Source organism: Triturus cristatus, chromosome 10, assembly GCF_964204655.1.
Source record: "Triturus cristatus chromosome 10, aTriCri1.1, whole genome shotgun sequence".
NCBI lineage: Eukaryota > Metazoa > Chordata > Amphibia > Caudata > Salamandridae > Triturus > Triturus cristatus.
Window position 1 is genome coordinate 1,235,071,269 of NC_140593.1, and position 19,871 is coordinate 1,235,091,139.

At 47.3% G+C, this 19,871-nt stretch overlaps 1 protein-coding gene across 2 annotated transcripts in view; it reads left to right on the top strand.

Annotated features, from left to right (window-relative positions):
• The window catches only part of FAM120C (family with sequence similarity 120 member C), a 901,961-nt gene that overhangs the window by 722,929 nt on the left and 159,161 nt on the right, over nucleotides 1-19,871 (top strand). For both annotated transcript variants that reach the window (XM_085629861.1, XM_085629860.1), the window contains exon 14: nucleotides 19,466-19,604. In XM_085629861.1, the coding sequence (XP_085485987.1) occupies nucleotides 19,466-19,604 (139 nt within the window). The remainder of the gene's footprint in view (nucleotides 1-19,465; nucleotides 19,605-19,871) is intronic.

Consider the following 19,871-nt stretch of genomic DNA (forward strand, 5'->3'; position numbering starts at 1 on the left):
AGGGCAATAAACACAAGTGTACTCCTTAGACGCCATGCATGGCTACGCATTTCAGGCTTCAAGCCAGAGGTACAAACTACCATACTTAGCCAACCATTTAATCAAGAACAACTGTTTGGACCAGCAGTAGACACTGCACTTGAGAAAATGAAAAAAGACACCAAGACTGCTAAATCCATGGGAGCATTGCAGTCTCCACAACCACGTGGCTCCTTTCGACGCTCCTTCTACAGGGAAGACTCCAAAAACATTGGAGCAGACACCTCCTCCACATTCAAACCCTCTACACAAACATCCCCCAGTAGAGGATATTTTAGAGGAGGATATAGAGGAAACAACACCAAGGGACGAGGTTGAGGCAGTACCAACACTCGTACCTTTCCCGCCACAAAACAGTGACTTTCCTCCACTCCCCCCAGACCATTCCACTCCAGTCGGGGGAAGACTCAAACAGTTCCTACCTGTCTGGAACTCCATCACAACAGACAGGTGGGTAAGACAAATTATCCAGTATGGTTACTGCCTGGAACTCACCACTACCCCCCCCCCCCCCACATATTCTACCCAACCAGACCATCTACGCTCCTCAAACAAGAGGTGCTCTCATTGCTGCAAAAACACGCAATAGAATCAGTTCCCTTACAACATCAGGGTACAGGAGTATACTCACTGTACTTCCTAATCCCCAAAAAGGACGAGACGCTCAGACCAATACTGGACCTCAGACTCCTAAATCAGTACATAAACTCAGATCTTTTCCATATGATCACTCTTCAACACGTACTCCCACTACTACAACAAGGCGATTTCCTTGCCACATTAGACCTCAAGGACGCCTATTTTCACATCCCCATGCATCCTGCTCACAGGAAGTATCTAAGATTTGTGGTGGATGGACAACACTATCAGTTTACAGTCCTTCCATTCGGGGTAACAACTGCGCCCAGAGTATTCACCAAATGCCTAGCAGTAGTAGCAGCGCATCTCAGGAGACAACAAATTCATGTCTTCCCATATCTAGACGATTGGCTCATAAAAGCCAATTCATTCAACAAGTGCATCCTACACACTCACCAAACTTTTCAAATCTTACACAACTTGGGATTCACAATAAACTATCCCAAATCTCATCTCCAACCCTCCCACATCCATCAATATCTGGGAGCCACCATAAATACCTCCAAAGCACTAGCATATCCCAGCCCAGCCAGGATAGCCAAAATACAAGCTCTGATCGCAAAATTTCAAACCCAACACTCTCTTCCAGCAAGAGTGTTTATGCAACTCATAGGCATGATGGCGTCCTGCATCTTCATTGTGCATCTCTCACAGGATGGGGAGCCCATCTCCTAACACACACCACTCAGGGCACATGGACCACTCAACAGAAAGGGCTCCATATCAATTACCTGGAGCTACAGGCAGTATTCCTAGCACTAAAATCATTCCAATTACATCTCCAGAACAAAACTGTCCTCGTCCGGGCGGACAACATGACAGCCGTGTATTACATACAAAAACAAGGAGGCACACATTCTCTCCAGCTGTCCCAGCTCGCACAGAACATTTGGAGATGGGCCATTCCCCAGAACATATACCTGCTAGCAGAACACCTTCCAGGAGTTCACAATCAGATTGCCGACCTGTTGAGTCGACAAACTCAACAGATCCACGAATGGAACTACACCCACAAGTCCTACTCCTATTCTTCCAAAAATGGGGCCAACCAGACATAGACCTGTTCGCCACACATGAAAGCGCAAAATGCCCAACCTTCGCCGCCAGGTTTCCCCACCCACAGTCGAAGGGCAATGCAATATGGATGAACTGGTCAGGCAGATTTGCGTACGCTTTTCCGTCTCTCCCACTCATTCCATTCGTGGTACGCAAACTCAGGCAACAGTCTCTCAAGCTGATACTAATAGCTCCCACATGGGCGCGTCAACCCTGGTTCACAACACTGCTGGAACTCTCTCTAGTTCCACACCAAAAACTGCGCCTCTCCCCGTCCTTATTAACCCAGAACCATGGAGAAATCAGACACCCAGATCCACATCAACTGAACCTAGCGATCTGGCTCCTGAAGTCCTAGAGTTCGGTTACCTCAACCTACCACCAGACTGCATGAATATTATAAAAGAGGTCAGACAACCTACTACTAGAGCCTGCTACACTGCAAAATGGAAAAGATTTGCCATTTACTGCACTAACAATGATATACGTCCACTGGATGCATCCATCCAGAACATCATTTCCTACTTACTACACTTGCAAAGCTGTAATTTAGCGTACTCATCCATACGTCTTCACCTAGCAGCATTAGCAGCCTACTTGTCATTATTTAAAGTACCAGCGATCAAAGCCTTCATGGAAGGTCTTAAAAGGATTATTCCTCCCAGATTACCACCCTCTCCAGTGTGGAACCTAAATATTGTTCTCACAAGGCTCATGGGTCCCCCATTTGAACCTCTGCATAAATGCGAACTACAGTTCCTTACATGGAAAGTAGCGTTCCTTATTGCTATCACATCCCTTAGAAGGGTAAGTGAGATCCAGGCTTTAACCATACAAGAACCATTCCTACAGCTACACCGTAACAAAGTGGTTCTTAGAACAAATCCTAAATTCCTACCCAAAGTCATTTCTCCGTTCCATCTTAACCAATCAGTCGAGCTACCAGTGTTCTTCCCAAATCCAGACTCTGTAGCTGAAAGAGCTCTTCATACCTTAGACGTTAAAAGAGCCCTACTTTACTACATTGACAGAACCAAACCATTCCGCAAAACCAAACAATTGTTTGTTGCTTTCTCTCCATCACATAAAGGCAACCCCATTTCCAAATCCGGAATAGCGAGGTGGATAGTTAAATGTATCCAAATATGCTACCACAAGGCTAAACGCACTGTAACAGTTCCCCCTAGAGCGCATTCCACCCGCAAAATAGGGGCTTCCATGGCAATTCTAGGAAACATTCCCTTAGAAAATATTTGTAAGGCAGCCACATGGTCTACAACACACACCTTCACTAAACACTACTGTGTTGACATGCAAGCCAAACAACAAGCTTCTGTGGGTCAGGCTGTCCTTAAAACTTTATTCCAAACTGCTGCAACTGATAAAGGTGACCACCGCTAGGGGAGACACTGCTATATAGTCTATCCTAAGTGTGTGATCTGCAGCTCATATGCCTCGAACGGAATATGCTACTTACCAGTATGCATCTGTTCTTGCCATGTAGAGCTGCAGAGCCACACACGCCCACCCACCTCCCCGGGACCTGTATCTGTTCCAGCATCGTCTTACTTAGACATTACACATGGACATCCTTTCTTTATTTTTACAAACTCCATCATTTCCCATCATGGCGCAAAAAACAAACTGAGGATGGAGTGGATGCCCATGCGCACTGTAGTCCAAGGGAGGAGTCACCTATCTCGTGACCAAAGACTTCTTCCGAAGACAAAAACAACCTGCAAGCATCCGAGCCCAACACCAGATGGCGATCTACTATCCTAAGTGTGTGGCTCTGCAGCTCTACATGCCAAGAACAGATGCATACTGGTAAGTAGCATATTCCTTCAAACCACTGCAACAGATACGGGTGGTCGGCGCTAAAGATGGGTACTGCTATATAATCTATGCACAAGTGTGTAATCTGCAGCTCATATGCATCGAACGGAATATGCTACTTACCAGTATGCATCTGTTTGTTGGAATGTAGAGCTGGAGATCTACACACGCCTCCCCAGCTACCTTTATCTGTTCCAGTTTATCCTATTTAGATACAACACACATGGGCATCTTTCCTGTTATTACTATGCTCCATCTTTCCCTGTTGGCGAAAAACAATCTGAGGATGGAGCCGAAGCCCATGCGCAAACCGATCCAAAGGAGGAGTCACCGACCTCGTGACTTCCAAAGACTTTCCAAGAGGAAAAACAACTGCAACATCCGGGCCCAACACCAGATGGCGATCTACTATCTACTTTTACCTCTGCCTACCTTTGGGCTTCTACTGGACTCACTATACCTCATTTTGGTATAGTATGTTCGAGGCATATGAGCTGTAGATCATGTGCGTTATCATAGATCGCCATCTGATGTTGGGCTCGGATGTTTGCAGTTTGTTTTTGTTTGAAGAAGTCTTTGTGGTCACGAGATTGGTGACTCCTCCATACGATGATAGTGCGCATGGGCATCGACTCCATCCCCAGATTGTTTTTTCCCGCCATCGGGTTCGGATGTAGTTTGCTGCGCTCCGGGTTGGTATCTTCTTCGAACCCCCTTCGACGCGCAATCCTTAACCACTCAACAGTATTGTTCTCGATCGCATTCCCCTTTCGACGCGCATCATCCAACTTCAAATAATCTTCGACCAAGAGCTTCGACACAGGCCGTTGGGCCTACCCACGCCGGCCGTCGATGGAACGGACCCCGTTTAAAAAAAATGCTCCAGGTGTGGTGCTAAGTTCCCACACACGGACTTGCACGAAGTGTGTAACCTCTGCCTCTCCCCCGAGCACGAGGAAAAGCACTGCGAGGCCTGTACATCGTTTCGGTCGAAGAAAACCATTTGTGATTGTCGTACTCGACGTCACGAAATGTCCCGCGGCAGCAGCTCGATTCCAGACATCTTCGGAGCAGGTTCAAATGTCCATCCACAACTCCAACCTGCAGAAGAGGATATCTCAGTGCCCGAAGCCGATTACCCCGAGGAAGACGAGCAGAACGTCACCCCGGCTTAACGGACAGTGAGTACTAACACCCAGGCTGCCACCAAACCTAAGGCTCCGGTAACACCTTTGCCCTCAGGCTCAGGTCAACACCGTGAACATACTTCAAATGCCCCGCCCTCGGGCCCGGCTATGAAACCAAAACAAAAGCTTTCCGACTCGGGCTCGAGTCGGCCCCATTCTGGCACCGAACATACACCTTCGGCACCGAAGCCTAAAACCAAGCTGGTGCCCCACCCTTCATTACCGGCAGCGAAGACACATTCAACGCCGAAAACCTCGACACCGAAGCCACCAAAAGACAAAGCTTCGGAGCCGAAACAGGACAAACCGAAAGCTTTGGAGCCGAAACAAGACAAACCGAAAGCCTCAGAGCCGAAGAAAAGCTCTGAGCCGAAAACTCCTTCACAAAAGGTTTCAGAGTCAAAAACCCCTACAAAACGTTCACAGCTTAAGCCCGTTAAGGAACACTCTACGCCCAAGCTTCCGACGCTGAAACAAGACATACCACTCAGACCTTTCTTCTCTAGAATTTTCGGATCCAAAGCAGAAAACACTGCATATTGACCCCGAAACTGGCCACCTTCTCACTAAACCTCCTAAGAAACGGAAACTAGACCTCCCAGAGGACTCTCACATACCTCTCATATGCAAGGACATGGGTACTGACCCTTCTCCCCCATTTATACACCTCCCTCTCCTCCTCCTGATCCTTACTTATTTATCTCACCAGCAAACTCACCATCACCTACACTCTCACATGCACCACAGTATGATGATGGTGGTGGGGATGGGGATACACTAGGAGATGATGACAGCCATAACATACCACAGGACACAGACCCATGGGATGACAATGATCAAGATCCAGATCTACACAATGACCCTGATCTGTATCCCTCCAGGCCATCACCACCTGATGATAACCTTGGTTTTGCACAGCTTATTAATAGGGCTGCTCACTACCATGGGGTGGAACTTCACACTGATCCCCTAGAAGAGGACTTCTTAGTGGAAACATTCGCACCCGCACAAAAATCCACCCACACCCTACCCATGCTAAAGGGCACGTTGAAACACGCTACCGAAGTATTCAAAGACCCTGTTAGAGCCCGAATACTTACACCAAGGGTGGATCAAAAATATAAAGCAGCTCCCACACACCCAGTGTATATCAAAGGCCAGATACCCTTAAACTCTCTTGTTGTGTCTAACGCACGCAAGAGGGCTACTTCCCATGCTACAGGTGACGCCCCTCCTCCTGACAAGGAGTCAAAGCTTATAGACGCTTCAAGGAAAAGAATTGCGACACAGGCTGCTAACCATTGGCGCATTGCCAACGCTCAAGCTCTCTTAGCACGCTACGACAGAGCGTAGTATGACGAGCCGGAAAAACTAATGCAGCACTTACCAGAGGAACATAAAAACAAGGCCAATGAACTCATTCAATAGGTCAAACTTATAACTAACACCTCCATAAAATGCGCCCTAGATACGGCTGATACAGCATTTCGTGCCATAAACACCAGCATATTACTGCATAGGCACGCTTGGCTTCGAATCTCTAGATTCAAGCAAGAAGTTCAAACCACCATACTGAATCAGCCCTTCGATCAAGAACATCTTTTTGGACCTAGTCGATACTTCATTGGAGAAAATGAAGAAAGACACCGAGACTGCTAAGTCCATGGTTGCCTTGCAACTACCTCCAACAGGGGTTCCTTTCGCCGCTCCTTTTACAGGGGATGGCTCCAAAACAATGTCGTCAGAAAATCCCTCCTCATCTTACAAAAGCCCCAATCAATCTAACTCCTCCAGAGGATACTTTCGGGGAGGATACAGAGGGAACGGTAATAGGGGAAGAGCCAGAGGTAATACCCGCAATTCCCCTACCACCAAGCAGTGACTTCCCCACACTACCCCCGACCATTCCACTCCTGTCGGGGAACGTCTCTCACAGTTCCTACCTGTCTGGAACTCCATCACAACAGACAAGTGGGTAAGACAAACTATCCAGTATGGTTATTGCCTAGAACTCGCCTCCACTCCCATCAGAACATCTGACCTTCCTAAAACAAGAGGTTCTCTCCCAGTTACAAAAACATGCAATAGAACCAGTCGCCTTGCCTCATCAGGGCACAGAGGTTTACTCCCTATATTTCCTAATTCCAAAAAAGGATGACTCTCTCAGGCCAATACTGGACCTCAGACCACTAAACCTCTATATTCAATCAGATCATGTTCACATGGTCACCCTCCCAACAGGTGCTCCTATTGCTTCAACAAGGCAACTTTCTTTCCACTCTGGATTTAAAGGGACGCTTACATCCATATTCCCATTCACCTCGCTCGCACAAAATATCTCAGGATCCTGGTGGACGGTCAACACTGCCAGTTCAAAGTCCTCCCGTTAATGGTGACCACAGCACCCAGAGTCTTCACCAAGTGCCTCGCAGTAGTTGTAGCTCACTTAAGAAGGCAACACATTTATGTGTTCCCATATCTGGACGACTGGCTCTTAAAAGTCAAGTCACACAACAGCTGCGTTCATACCCGCAAAACAATTCAGTTGCTTCACGACTTGGGATTCACCATGAATTTCAAAAAGTCCCACTTCCAACCATCCAACACACAAATGTATCTAGGAGCTACAATAGACACTTCCAAAGATCAAGCGTACCCCAACCCAGTCAGAATACGCAACATACAGGCTCTGATATCACAATTTCAGCCTCAACACTCATTACCAGCTCGAGTGTTCATGCAATTAATCGGGATGATGGCCTCTTGCAGCCTAATCGTCCCTTATGCAAGACTCCACATGCGTCCTCTACAGGAATGCTTAGCACGTCAGTGAACCAGGCTCAAAGTCAGCTAACAGATCTGGTGTTGGTGGACAGCCCCACATATCGCTCTCTGCACTGGTGGAACACACAAAACCTTTCCAAAGGACGGCCGTTCCTCGACACGGTTCCACAGATAGTGCTAACAGAAGCATCGCTCGCCGGCTGGGGAGCTCGTCTCCAAAACCTTACGATTCAAGGCATATGGACTACACAACAAAAACAATTCCACATAAACCACCTGAAATTACTGGCAATTTTTCTGGCACTAAAATCCTTTCAACTCCATCTAGTAGGCAAAACTGTCTTAGTCCGTACAGACAACATGACAGTAATGTACTACATACAAAAGCAGGGAGGAACACACTGTACAGCTTTCTCACTTAGCTCAACGCATATGGAAATGGACCATTCCTCAAAACATATATCTCCTTGCAGAACAGCTCCCAGAAGTACACAATCAAATCGCAAATCTCCTCAGTCTTCAACAACAACAGATCCACGAATGGGAACTACATCCTCAAGTTCTTTTTCCATTCTTTCAAATGTGGTGGTACCCAGAAATAGATCTGTTCGCCACACACCAAAACGCAAAATGCCCAACCTTCGCGTCCAGGTATCCACACCCATTGTCCACAGGCAATGCAAATGGATGAACTGGTCAGGGAAATTTGCTTACGCTTTTCCGCCTCTCCCACTCATTCCATAAGTGGTTCGGAAGCTCAAACAGCATTCTCTCGCACTAATCCTGGTTGCTCCCACATGGAAATCCCTGGTTCACAACCCTATTAGAAATGTCAGTAGTTCCTCATCAAAAATAACACCTCTCTCCCAAACTGCTCACTCACAACCATGGAGAGATAAGACATCCAGATCCCAGTCAACTCAACCTTGCGATCTGGCACCTGAAATCTTAGAGTTTGGCTACCTTAATCTCCCGCCAGAATGCATGAACGTCATTAAAGAGACTAGACGTCCTACTACCAGAGCATTCTGCGCAGCGAAGTGGAAACGATTTGTAATTTACTGTACAAACAATCAAATCAATCCGCTAGACGCTTCCACTCAAAACATTATTTGCTATCTATTTACACCTACAACGCTGTAACCTAGCATATACATCTATAAGACTACATCTAGCTGCAGTAGCAGCTTATCTACAAAACAGACAACACTTGCCTTTGTTTCGAGTACCTGCTATTAAAGCTTTTATGGAAGGACTTAAAAGAATAATTCCCCCTAGAGTTCCACCCTCTCCAGTATTGAATCTTAATATCCTCCTTGCAAGGCTCATGGGCCCACCATATGAACCTCTGCACAAATGTGAACTACAATTCCTTACTTGGAAAGTAGCCTTCCTTATAGCAATAACTTCTCTTAGAAGAGTGAGTGAGCTTCAGGCACTAACCATACAAGAACCATTTTTGCAAATTCATTACAACAAAGTGGTTCTCAGGACTAATCCAAAATTTTTACCTAAAGTTGTGTCTGCCTTTCACCATAACCAGTCCGTTGAGCTACCAGTATTTTGCCCTCAACCAGATTCAGTGGCAGAAATGGCTCTTCACACACTAGACATTAAAAGGGCACTACTCTATCACATTGAAAGAACTAAATCCTTTCGAAAGACTAAACAACTCTTTGTTGCTTTCTCCCCACCTCATAAAGGCAATCCCATTTCAAAAGCAGGTATTGCACGGTGGATTGTTAAGTGCATCCAAATATGCTACCTTAAAGCCAAGCGTAGATTAACCATTCCCCCTAGGGCTCATTCTACGCGCAAGCTAGGGGCTTCTATGGCCTTCTTGGGGAACATTCCCTTAGATGACATATGCAAAGCTGCAACTTGGTCTACACCGCACACATTTACAAAACACTATTGTGTAGATGTGCAGGGTAATTGGAACAATGCCTGCCTCGACGCGCAGTGGACATTAGCCCTTGCTCTCAGACTAAGTGGACGGAACGCCTGGCAAAGGGCTCCTAACTTTTTCTATACGCACTGCATTTTTACTTAAATTGTTTGCTGGTAAAACTTCTGTGTTGCGCATTGCCCGAATTCATTTTTAAAAATGTACAACTTGCTCCTTTTTAAAATCGTCTTGTTTTAAAACTGCCTCGTATAGGTTGTAAACACTTACTTATTGAGCACTTGCACACTTGCACCAGGTTAACTCTGCGTCTTCCCCGGTCCACCACGGATTGTTCCGGTTGAGTGGAGGGAAGGGTGACGCAGACCGGAAGTGCGGGTAATTGGACAATAGACACAGGGAGGGTTAGCAGTCTAGCTGCTTAACCGGCAGCATAAAAAGCGATGCCTGCCTCTATGCGCAGCTGATGTGCGCAGCGGGCACACCAAAGGCAAGCCCGTCTGTGCCCATCCGTGCCAGACCGGGCCCAGGGCCAAGAACCCCTGCCTCTACTCCTTCAGCCCCCTCCGATACTCTAGGGAAAAATTACTCCACATAATGAAAGCCCCAACGCCATCATGCACTCACTCCATTGAGAAATTGCAGGACAAGTGTCTACACTGCCCATATGAACTGTCCTCAATGGTAACTCACCACCCCTCGGCAGGGAATCCGTTCAACATGGCTCTGCTGAATTGCAGATCCTTGCCAAAACACACCACGGAAATTTCAATACTATTACAAGACACGGAACTAGATGTTCTGTTCCTCACGGAGACCTGGCTATCTCCAAGTTCAGACGTTGTTCAAGCGCTCCCTCCTGGTTACCTGATTCAGCGCCAAGATAGAACAAGTAGTAAGGGCGGCGGGATCACTATAGTCTACAAAGACCATTTAATCTGCCGCATCTTGGACAGCCCCCTCCTAGACTGCGAAAATGCTCATTTTTCTATCGAATTCACCCCCTCACTTACTTTTGTTGGCATTCTACTATACCGCCCCCCAGGAGCACATGGACAATTCTGCAGCTCACTACTGGAAACTGTCCTAAATCTTGCCAGTGCGTCTCCCAATTTTAACCTTCTTGCAGATTTTAATTTTCATTTTGATGACCCTGTAGACAAAGTGGCTGACGACCTGCCCACGATCTCGCAACCTACCAGTTACACCTAAAGACTCATCAAGCCACACATATGAAAGGTCATCAACTTGACCCTATTTTCTCAAGTATAGCAGAACTAAAAGGGAAGGAGAGCCCATCCCCTTTCCTTGGTCAGGCCACTTCCTAGTCCCTTTTTCGTGGCACCCATTCACCCCGGGCTCCCATTCGCTAGCGTCACACATTCAAGCCCGCCTCTGGCCCAAACTGATTGTAGAAGACTGGACTTGTGAATTGGAATTAACTATACCCACCCACTACTCCAACCCTTCAGTAGCCAACAGAAAGCTCTCCTCGTGGATCGAAAACTCGCTGGATGTAGTAATACCCAGAAAAACCATACTAAAAAAAAGACCGGACCCAATAAATCCCCCTGGTTCACCCCTGAACTTCGCAAATTGAAACAGTGTAAAAGATTAGAAAGCGCATGGAGGAAAGACTTTGCAAGCGAGAAAAAATCAGAATACAGGTCATCCATTGCCTCTTACAAAGTAGCACTAAAAGCAGCCCAGGCTGCCTATTACGAGGAAAAAATCCTATCCTCCTCCAACTCCTCCAGAGAAATATTTCCGATCGCAAAAAAACTCATGAAAGTCCCTGACCCGCCCGCAGCCCCTGACCCGTCTGGCCACCGTTGCGAGGAATTAGCAGGATTTTTCTCTGCCAAAATCCAAAATATCCTCGATCTCCTCCCACTCACTAACAATGAGCACTCACCCGAGCCCCACAAACTAGAACCTCAGAATAATGCCCATCGCCTAGAATCATACGCTCCACTCACCGAGGAACTACTCCCTCCTATCCTAGACTCGATCAAGAGCGGTTCTCCGCTCGACCCTGCCCCTCTCAACATCCTGAAGTTGGCAACACCCACCTTCATCTCTCCCATCACTAATTTAATCATTGCCTCTCTAGCATCGGGTACAGTCCCCCAAGACTGGAAAAATGCCATGGTGAAAGCGCTACTAAAAAAAAAACCAACTTCGATCCAACGGAGATGGGTAATTACCGCCCCATCTCATTACTCCCCGGAATTAGCAAGGTCGCAGAAAAATATGTCAACCGCCTACTTTCTGCGCACCTCGAAACTTTTAAACCGCTCCACTCCTCTCAGACTGGCTTCCGCCCTGGCCAGGGCACAGAGACTGCACTGATAGTGGTGGTGGAGGAGTCTAGAAAGAGTCTTGATTCCGGAGGATCTTCAGCCATCATCCTCCTGGACCTAAGTGCAGCCTTTGACACGGTGAACCACTGCACTGTGGTACACCATCTCAAAAAAGTGGGAGTGACAGGCACGGCCTTATCCTGGTTGAAATCGTTCCTGGAAGAAAGATTCTTATAGGTATTCGAAGGGAACACCCGATCTCAACCAGTGCCACTGCAATGTGGGTTCCCCAGGGCTCGTCTCTGAGCCCCTCACTTTTTAATGTGTACATGTCCCCACTGGCAGAGATAGTAGCCCCTTTCTGAATTCAGCTAGTTTTGCAACGTGAATCTTTCTGGATTCACTATGCTGTGCATTATTCCGCCATCTAGTGGTTGGGTCCGGAATTGTAGTATTTCTTCTCTTTTTTTTTTTCTTCTTTTTTTTCGTGACCCAGGTGGGCGTCAACATACCACCATTTGGTGTCCTTCGTGATGTTGCGCGCTTCCTCCGGAAGCTCCCACCTTTGGTCGCTATCTTCAGATTCTTTTTTCCGCTGTTGGGTCTGGATCAACAGGAAGGAGCTCCAAGAACTTTGGAGAGAAGAATCGACGAAAGATTGGAATATATCACCGGGGAAGACACCGAAGACCTAGTAAGAAGAAACTCGACTACAGTTCAGAGAACTTCAAAGAATTCAATGTTTTTCGAAGGTGAATGCGCATACAGGGGGCTCCCTGGGCGCGGTGATGGACAAGACTCCGTTCAAATTCTGCGCAAACTGCCACCACAAGTACGCGCAAAAGGACCAACACTCGGTTTGAAATCTCTGCTTGCCGCTCGACCATCGAAGCGAGGACTGCAACGCCTGTGCAGCGTTCACCCCGAAGACTCTCAGAGTAAGGGAGAGACATAGAAGAGCAAACTACAACATGCAGGGGCAGGGGACGCCCCCATCGCTACGAGATTTGGGACTCTCCAGCGGAGAGGAAGACAACGTAGCAGAAGGACCAGAAGACGTCGTGGTCGTCAAGGTCGAAAAGAAAACATCGAAGGAGGTAAGAGTCGTCGAACCCTAAACTCCACTGATACTCGCAAAGGCGAGCCAAAGTCCTCGAAAGGAGCAGGGCCGTCGAAGCACTCGACGTCGACTACTGCATCCAGGGACGAACAGACCGTCGAATCCTCTGAAAAGGACCCCCAGACGGCGAAATCCCTAGACAAGGAAAAGGCGCCGAAGAGCAGCCACGAAAAAGAGGCTACGACGTCGAAAGACGAAGGCCCGAGACAGGTTTCGACGTCGACAACCGCGAAGAGGAAGGTCGAGGCCATCGAAGCCGATCACGCGGCAGAGATGGAGAAGAAAAGAAAGAGGCTCGAGGCCGAAATGGCTAACATCTTGCAACGCAAGAAAGACTTCGCCGAAAAGCTAAAATTCTACAGCATACCGTCGAAGACTACACCCGAAACAGAAAAGGGCATCGAGGAATTCGAAGCGCCGAACACACCTGAACCTGGAGAGGAACAGGAAGAGGACCTTTACTACGGGACAGGCGAAGGGGAAGAAGATGAGACTTACCAAGAGTCGACTTCTTCAGAGGCTCACGACTTGCCGTGGGAAGATCTCGACGCCGAATCACCAGAAGAGGGCGTAGATTCATATCCATCGAGGCCTTTACCGCCGGACGACATAGGGATCTACAATCAAGTCATCAAAAGGGCGGCTGAGACGTATGGTGTGAAGTTAGAGGAAGAGAAACCCCAGTCTTGCTTCCTCTTGGAGACCTTGCTGCCTTCACAGACTAAAAGCCAGTTCCTGCCCATGCTCCCAAGTGTGCTGGACCAGGGGAAGGAGGTATTCAAAGAGCCTGTCATGTGTAGAGCTGTGACTCCACGAGCAGAGAAAAAATATAAACATTCTTCGAAGGACCCCATGTACATCAGAGGGTCAGTACCAGCCGACTCCATCATTACATCCACAGCTCGGAAAAGAGCACATATACCTACAAATTCTGGCCCTCTACCAGACAAAGAAAGCAAGGAAGATGGAAAGGAGTGCAGCCATACAATGGCGCATCGCCAACTCCAATGCGCTCATCAACAGACACGCATACCTGCACTGGGAAGAAGTGTGAGATCTCCTCAAGCACGTACCAAAACAATAACAGAGAAGAGCAAGCCATCTGGTAGAAGAGGGGAAGAACATATCTAATACATGTTTAAAGTCAGCCCTGGACGCAGCAGAGACATCGAGCAGGCAGATGATGCTGGGGATCACGGAAAGGAGACATGCCTGGTTAAGAATTTCAGGGTTCAAGAATGAGGTCCAAAACAACATCCTCAATACACCCTTCAACGGGGAACAACTGTTTGGAGCACCAGTTGATGAAAAGTTGAACCAGCTGAAGAAAGATAACGCAACAGCTAGATCTATGGGGGCGCTGTAGTTCCGAGGTATGAGAAGAGGAACACCTTCCAGGAGACCAACAGCCAGAGGAAATCATCAGCCTGGGGCAACACACCAAACCTCCCAGCAAAGTTATCAAGGGGGTAACCAGGGACAGCAGCAGCAAAACTGGCAGTACCAGCCCCGAGGACAATCCTTTCGAGGGCGCAGCCGAGGAAGGGGTAACGGCCAGAGGGGAAGTCAGCCTCCCACAGGAAAGTGACTCACCAGCAGAAACAACACACTCCTGGATGAGACCTCAGGAAGTGCAGAAAGAGACAAGACAAAACCAGCAAAAAATCAAAAACTTCAACAGCTTCTCCAACACACATCACCGGTAGGAGGCAGATTAAGACACTTCCTCCAGGAGTGGAGGAAAATAACATCAGACAAATGGATATTAAACCTCATACAACATGGGTACTGTATAGACCTGGAAAGGCCACCGCAAAACAGAAGGTCAGAGTGCGCACAACAAAAGAGCTGACACACTTGAGGGAGGAAGCAAGAGAACTGCTAAAGAAAAGAGCCATAAAAATGGTGCCACAAAAACAAAGGAACAAAGGGGTATACTCAACCTACTTCCTCATACCAAAGGTAGACGGAACATTACGTCCAATTCTAGACCTCAGATTCCTAAACAGGTTCATAAAGACTCAAAAGTTCAAGATGACCTCCCTCCAAGAGGTCATACCTCAACTACAAAGAGGAGACTACATGGCAACTATAGACTTAAAGGACGCCTACTTGCACATCCCCATCAACAGCAAACACAAACACCTCCTCGGGTTTACAATAGGCACAAATCACTACCAGTTCACAGTGTTAGCTTTCGGACTAAAATCAGCACCGAGAGTCTTCACAAAATGTCTGGCGGCAGTAGCGGCACACTTAAGGAGGTAGGGGATACATGTATACCCATACCTCGACGACTGTCTGGTAAAAGCAAGCTCATACCACAGGTGCAGGAAGCACATAGAGATAGTGATACAGACGCTGGCCCAACTGGGGTTTTCGATCCACTGGGAGAAGACGTCAATAGAACTAGAACAACTGAAGAGGTTCTTAGGAGCAGAAATCAACACCATACAATGCACAGTGATTCCATATGCAAAGAGGACTCTGGCTATATACAAGGAGACGCGTCTTTACCGCAAGGGGCAAGCTCTGACAGTGAGCAAACTGATGGGAATGATGGCATCATGCATACATTTGGTACCAAATATTCGCCTACACATGAGGCCATTCCAAGAATGGATCCAGCAGCAATGGTCACAAGCGACAGGGAGTTGGGAGGATCTAGTGGTTGTCACACAAACAGTACAGCAAGAAATAGCGTGGTGGAACCAGAAGAACTTAGCACAGGGGAGATCATTCACACAACCAACTCCAACTGTAACCATTACAACAGACGCCTCCCAGAAGTTGTGGGGAGTGCACACAAACAACCTCAAAGTAAGGGGGTTGTGGGGACATCGGGATGCAATAAAGCACATCAACTACCTAGAACTCAAGACAGTGTTCCTAGCCTTAAAGGCCTTTCAGAAACTGCTGTACGGGAACAGAGTACTGATACAAACAGTCAACGCAACTACCATGTTCTACATCAACAAGCAGGGAGGGACACATTCAGTGACACTCTCCCGGCTAGCGCAGGAAATATGGAGATGAGCAATCCCAAGAAAAATAGACCTGTTAGCAATACATCTACCAGGGAAGGACAATGTAGAGGCAGACTGGCTCAGCAGACAGACGTCAGCATCCCACGAATGGGAGATCAACCTACAGGAAATCCAGAAGGTATTCCACAAATGGGGGACTCCACAAATAGACCACTTTGCAACACACCAAAATGCAATTTGCCAAAACTTCGCATCCAGAGTACCGTGCAAACAGTCCCTGGGGAATGTGCTATGGATAAGCTGGTCAGGGACATTTGCATACGCTTTTCCACCAATACCACTACTACACAGAGTGCTGAACAAGTGCAGGTTCAGCAGCATGACGCTCATCCTGATAGCACCCCAATGGGCCAGGCAAACATGGTTCTCACAAATCATGGTAATGTCACAAACGCACGCACACAGGTTCCCCGCCAGGAAGGACTTGCTAACAATGCAAAACCGAAGAGTACTACACCCAGAATCAGAAAGCCTCAGCCTAGCTGCATGGCTCCTGAGGACCTAGAGTTCGCACACCTCAAATTACCGGCCAGTACGATGGCGGTACTCAGAGAGGCAAGAAGACCGACCACAAGAAAGTGCTACGTAGCAAAGTGGAAAAGATTCACCAAATGGTGCATTCGAGAAAATCTGCAAACAAGGATTACTATGGAATCAACAGTACTAAGATACTTGACGCATCTACTGCAAAATAAACTAGGCTACACGTCCCTAAGGGTCCACCTAGCGGCAATTGTGGCTTACACAAGAGGAGAAACAGTGAAAAGTTTCTTCACATCACAGGTGGTAAAGAGATTCCTAGAAGGTGCAAAAAGGATCGCTTCTCCAGGCAGAATGCCAGCACCAGCATGGAACCTCAATGTAGTGCTCACACAACTGATGAAAGCACCATTTGAGCCTATTCACAAAGCTACACTACATATGCTCACACTAAAGACAGCCTTCCTAGTGGCTATCACATCACTACGAAGAGTAAGTGAATTGCAAGTGTTAACGCTCCAAGAACCCTACCTACAAATACACAGTGATAGGATTGTCATGAGTACGGACCCGCATTTCATGCCAAAGGTGGAGTCTAAGTTCCACATCAACCAGGCAGTTCAAATAGCAAGTTTTTTCCAAAAACCGTCCACGAGCACAGAAAGAGCCTTACACACACTGGACGCCAGGAGGGTAGTGATGCACTATATAGAAAGGACAAAAGAGTGCAGAAAGACAAAGCAATTTTTTGTATCCTTCGCCCGCATTTTTTTGGGACGACCTGTTACCAAAAATACCATTGCACGATGGATTGCACAAACCATTCTGCTCTGCCACAGACAGGCAGCTCAGCCATTACAAGGAGCAGTTCATGCTCACTCAACAAGGAAGAAAGGAGCAACAATTGCGTTTCTAGCAAACACACCTATCCAAGACATTTGCCAAGCGGCAACATGGTCTTCAGTGCATACGTTCACTAAGCACTCTGTGTGGATATCCAAATGAACAAAGAAGCGCAAGTTGGACAGAAGGTCTTGCAACATATTTTCGGTAACCAATGCTCATCTTCCACCCAACCACCACTATGAGGAGAAACCGCTACAAAGTCGATGCACAGCATAGTGAATCCAAAAAGATTCACGCTGCAAAACGTATAGTTTCTTACCTGTCGGTGTTGTTTTGCAGCTTTAAGACTTTCTGAATTCACTAGCGAACCCACCCTCCTCCGCCAGAAAGATGAGACAGGAGGATGAAGGGGGCTAGAAGGTGAAAAGACTTTACAAGGATTAAATAAGAAAACAAAGAAAGAAAAAAGAATCCGAAGTTGGCGACCAAAGGTGGGAGCTTCCGGAGAAAGCGCGTCGACGTCACGAAGGACACCAAATGGTGGTATGTCGACGCCCACCTGGGCCACGGAAGAAAAAAAAAAGAGAAGAAATACTACAATTCCGGACCCAACCACTAGATGGCGGAATAATGCACAGCAAAGTGAATCCAGAAAGTCTTCAAGCTGCAAAACTACAACAACAGGTAAGAAACTATACGTTACTTACGCGGATGACACCCAGCTAATCGTGGCATTGACCCAGGCGGAACAGTCCCCCACGGACCTGTGCTCCTGTCTCAAAGAAGTTGCTAGCTGGATGAGCTCATCCCACCTCAAACTCAACGGCGACAAAACTGAGCTCATGCTGTTGGGCAACCAAGCAATTTTTAATTCTAACACTCTGTGGCGGACTTGCATGGGGCCTGCTCCAACGCCAAAAAGGAGATAAAAAGCCTGGGCATCTGGCTCGGCCACGATCTCGCTTTTAGAACCCAAGCCAGGAAAACCTCCGCCGCCTGCTATGGTCTGCTGCGAACCGCACGAAAAATACTTCCTCTCCTACTTTGCCACTCAAAAAAGCTCCTGATTCAGGCACTTATACTCTCCAGGCTGGACTACGGCAATGCCCTCTAGCTGGGTGCTCCCAACTCAGTCATTTCTAAACTACAAGTGGTTCAAAATTCGGCAGCAAGACTTCTCACGGGCACAAAAAAACGCTGCTCAGCCAAGCCTGCCCTAAGATCGCTCCACTGGCTTCCAATACAGGAGAGAATACATTTAAGGGCCTCTGCATCGCGCATAAAAACCTACAGGGCAAGGGTCCGCCTATCATTAAAAACCTGATCAAACCATACAAAGCTACCAGAAGTCTCCACTCGGACGATCTCCACCTGACTGAGATCCCCAGAATTAAGAAGACTTGGGACAGGTGGCCGCCTTTTTTCCTACAATGCCTCTAAGCTCTGGAACTCCCTTCCTCTCTATCCGCAAGGAAGCTAACCACCTGACATTCCGCAAACATCTGAAGACATGGCTATTCCCATATTCCCATCTGCACCTCTATCCACCTCTGCAGCGCTGGGATGCCTCCGGGTAGCCATGTGCTATACAAAAGCATTTTTCATTTCATTTCATTTCAAGCAAAACAAGCTAGTGTGGGCCAGGCTGTCTTAAGAACACTTTTTCAAACCACTGCAACAGATACAGGTTAGCCACCGCTGGGAAAATAACTGCTGTATAGTCTATGCTAACGCATATGATCTACAGCTCATATGCCTTGAACGGAAAATTCTACTTACCCAGTATGCATCTGTTCTTGGCATATAAAGCTCTAGATTCGTATGCACCCACCCGCCTCCCCGGGTACCTTTATCTATTGCAGTATTATCTTACTTAGATACACCATACATGGACATCTTTCTACTTCTTACTAACTCCATCACCCTTTAAGGCGAAAACAATCTGGGGATGGAGTCGATGCCCATGCGCACTTTCATTGTAAGGAGGAGTCACCTATCTCGGGACCACAAAGACTTCTTCGAACAATAACAAACTGCAAACATCCGAGCCCAACACCATAAGGCGATCTATGCTAACGCAAATGATTCTACAGCTTTATATGCCAAGAAAAGATGCATACTGGGTAAGTAGCATTTTCCATACAGAGCCAGCTTCCAACAGGGTCATTTTACTGTGCCTTCATTTTCACATTCTCGTGTTTTTTCTTCTCCTGTGTCCCCAGGTATTCACCAGATCCCACCCCAGGGTGGTAAGCTCGAGATAGCTGGAATGGTTGTGGGCCAGTGGGCTGGCAGCAAGCCTTCACGGGGAAGAGGATCCTTCGGTATGCAGGTGGTGTCAGTTGGAGGTCCAGGAAAGGGGTAAGGCTTTGATCAGGATTTAACTTCAACATGTTTGTACATAATGTGCTTCTAAAATCATGCCCCTGAACAGAAACTTTAGTTTTTGTGGCATGAGCACCGGTGCAGTCTATCTAGCCTCTGTAGACACAATCTAGTAATTGGAGTTGACGTTTAAGAGAAGTGATAGTCACTGTATTAAACTGAAAGTTTCGAAGGGAAAAAGTTGCCCAAAATACCTGTCGATTTTGAGATAACAGCACATATAAAATATGCCATAACATTGAC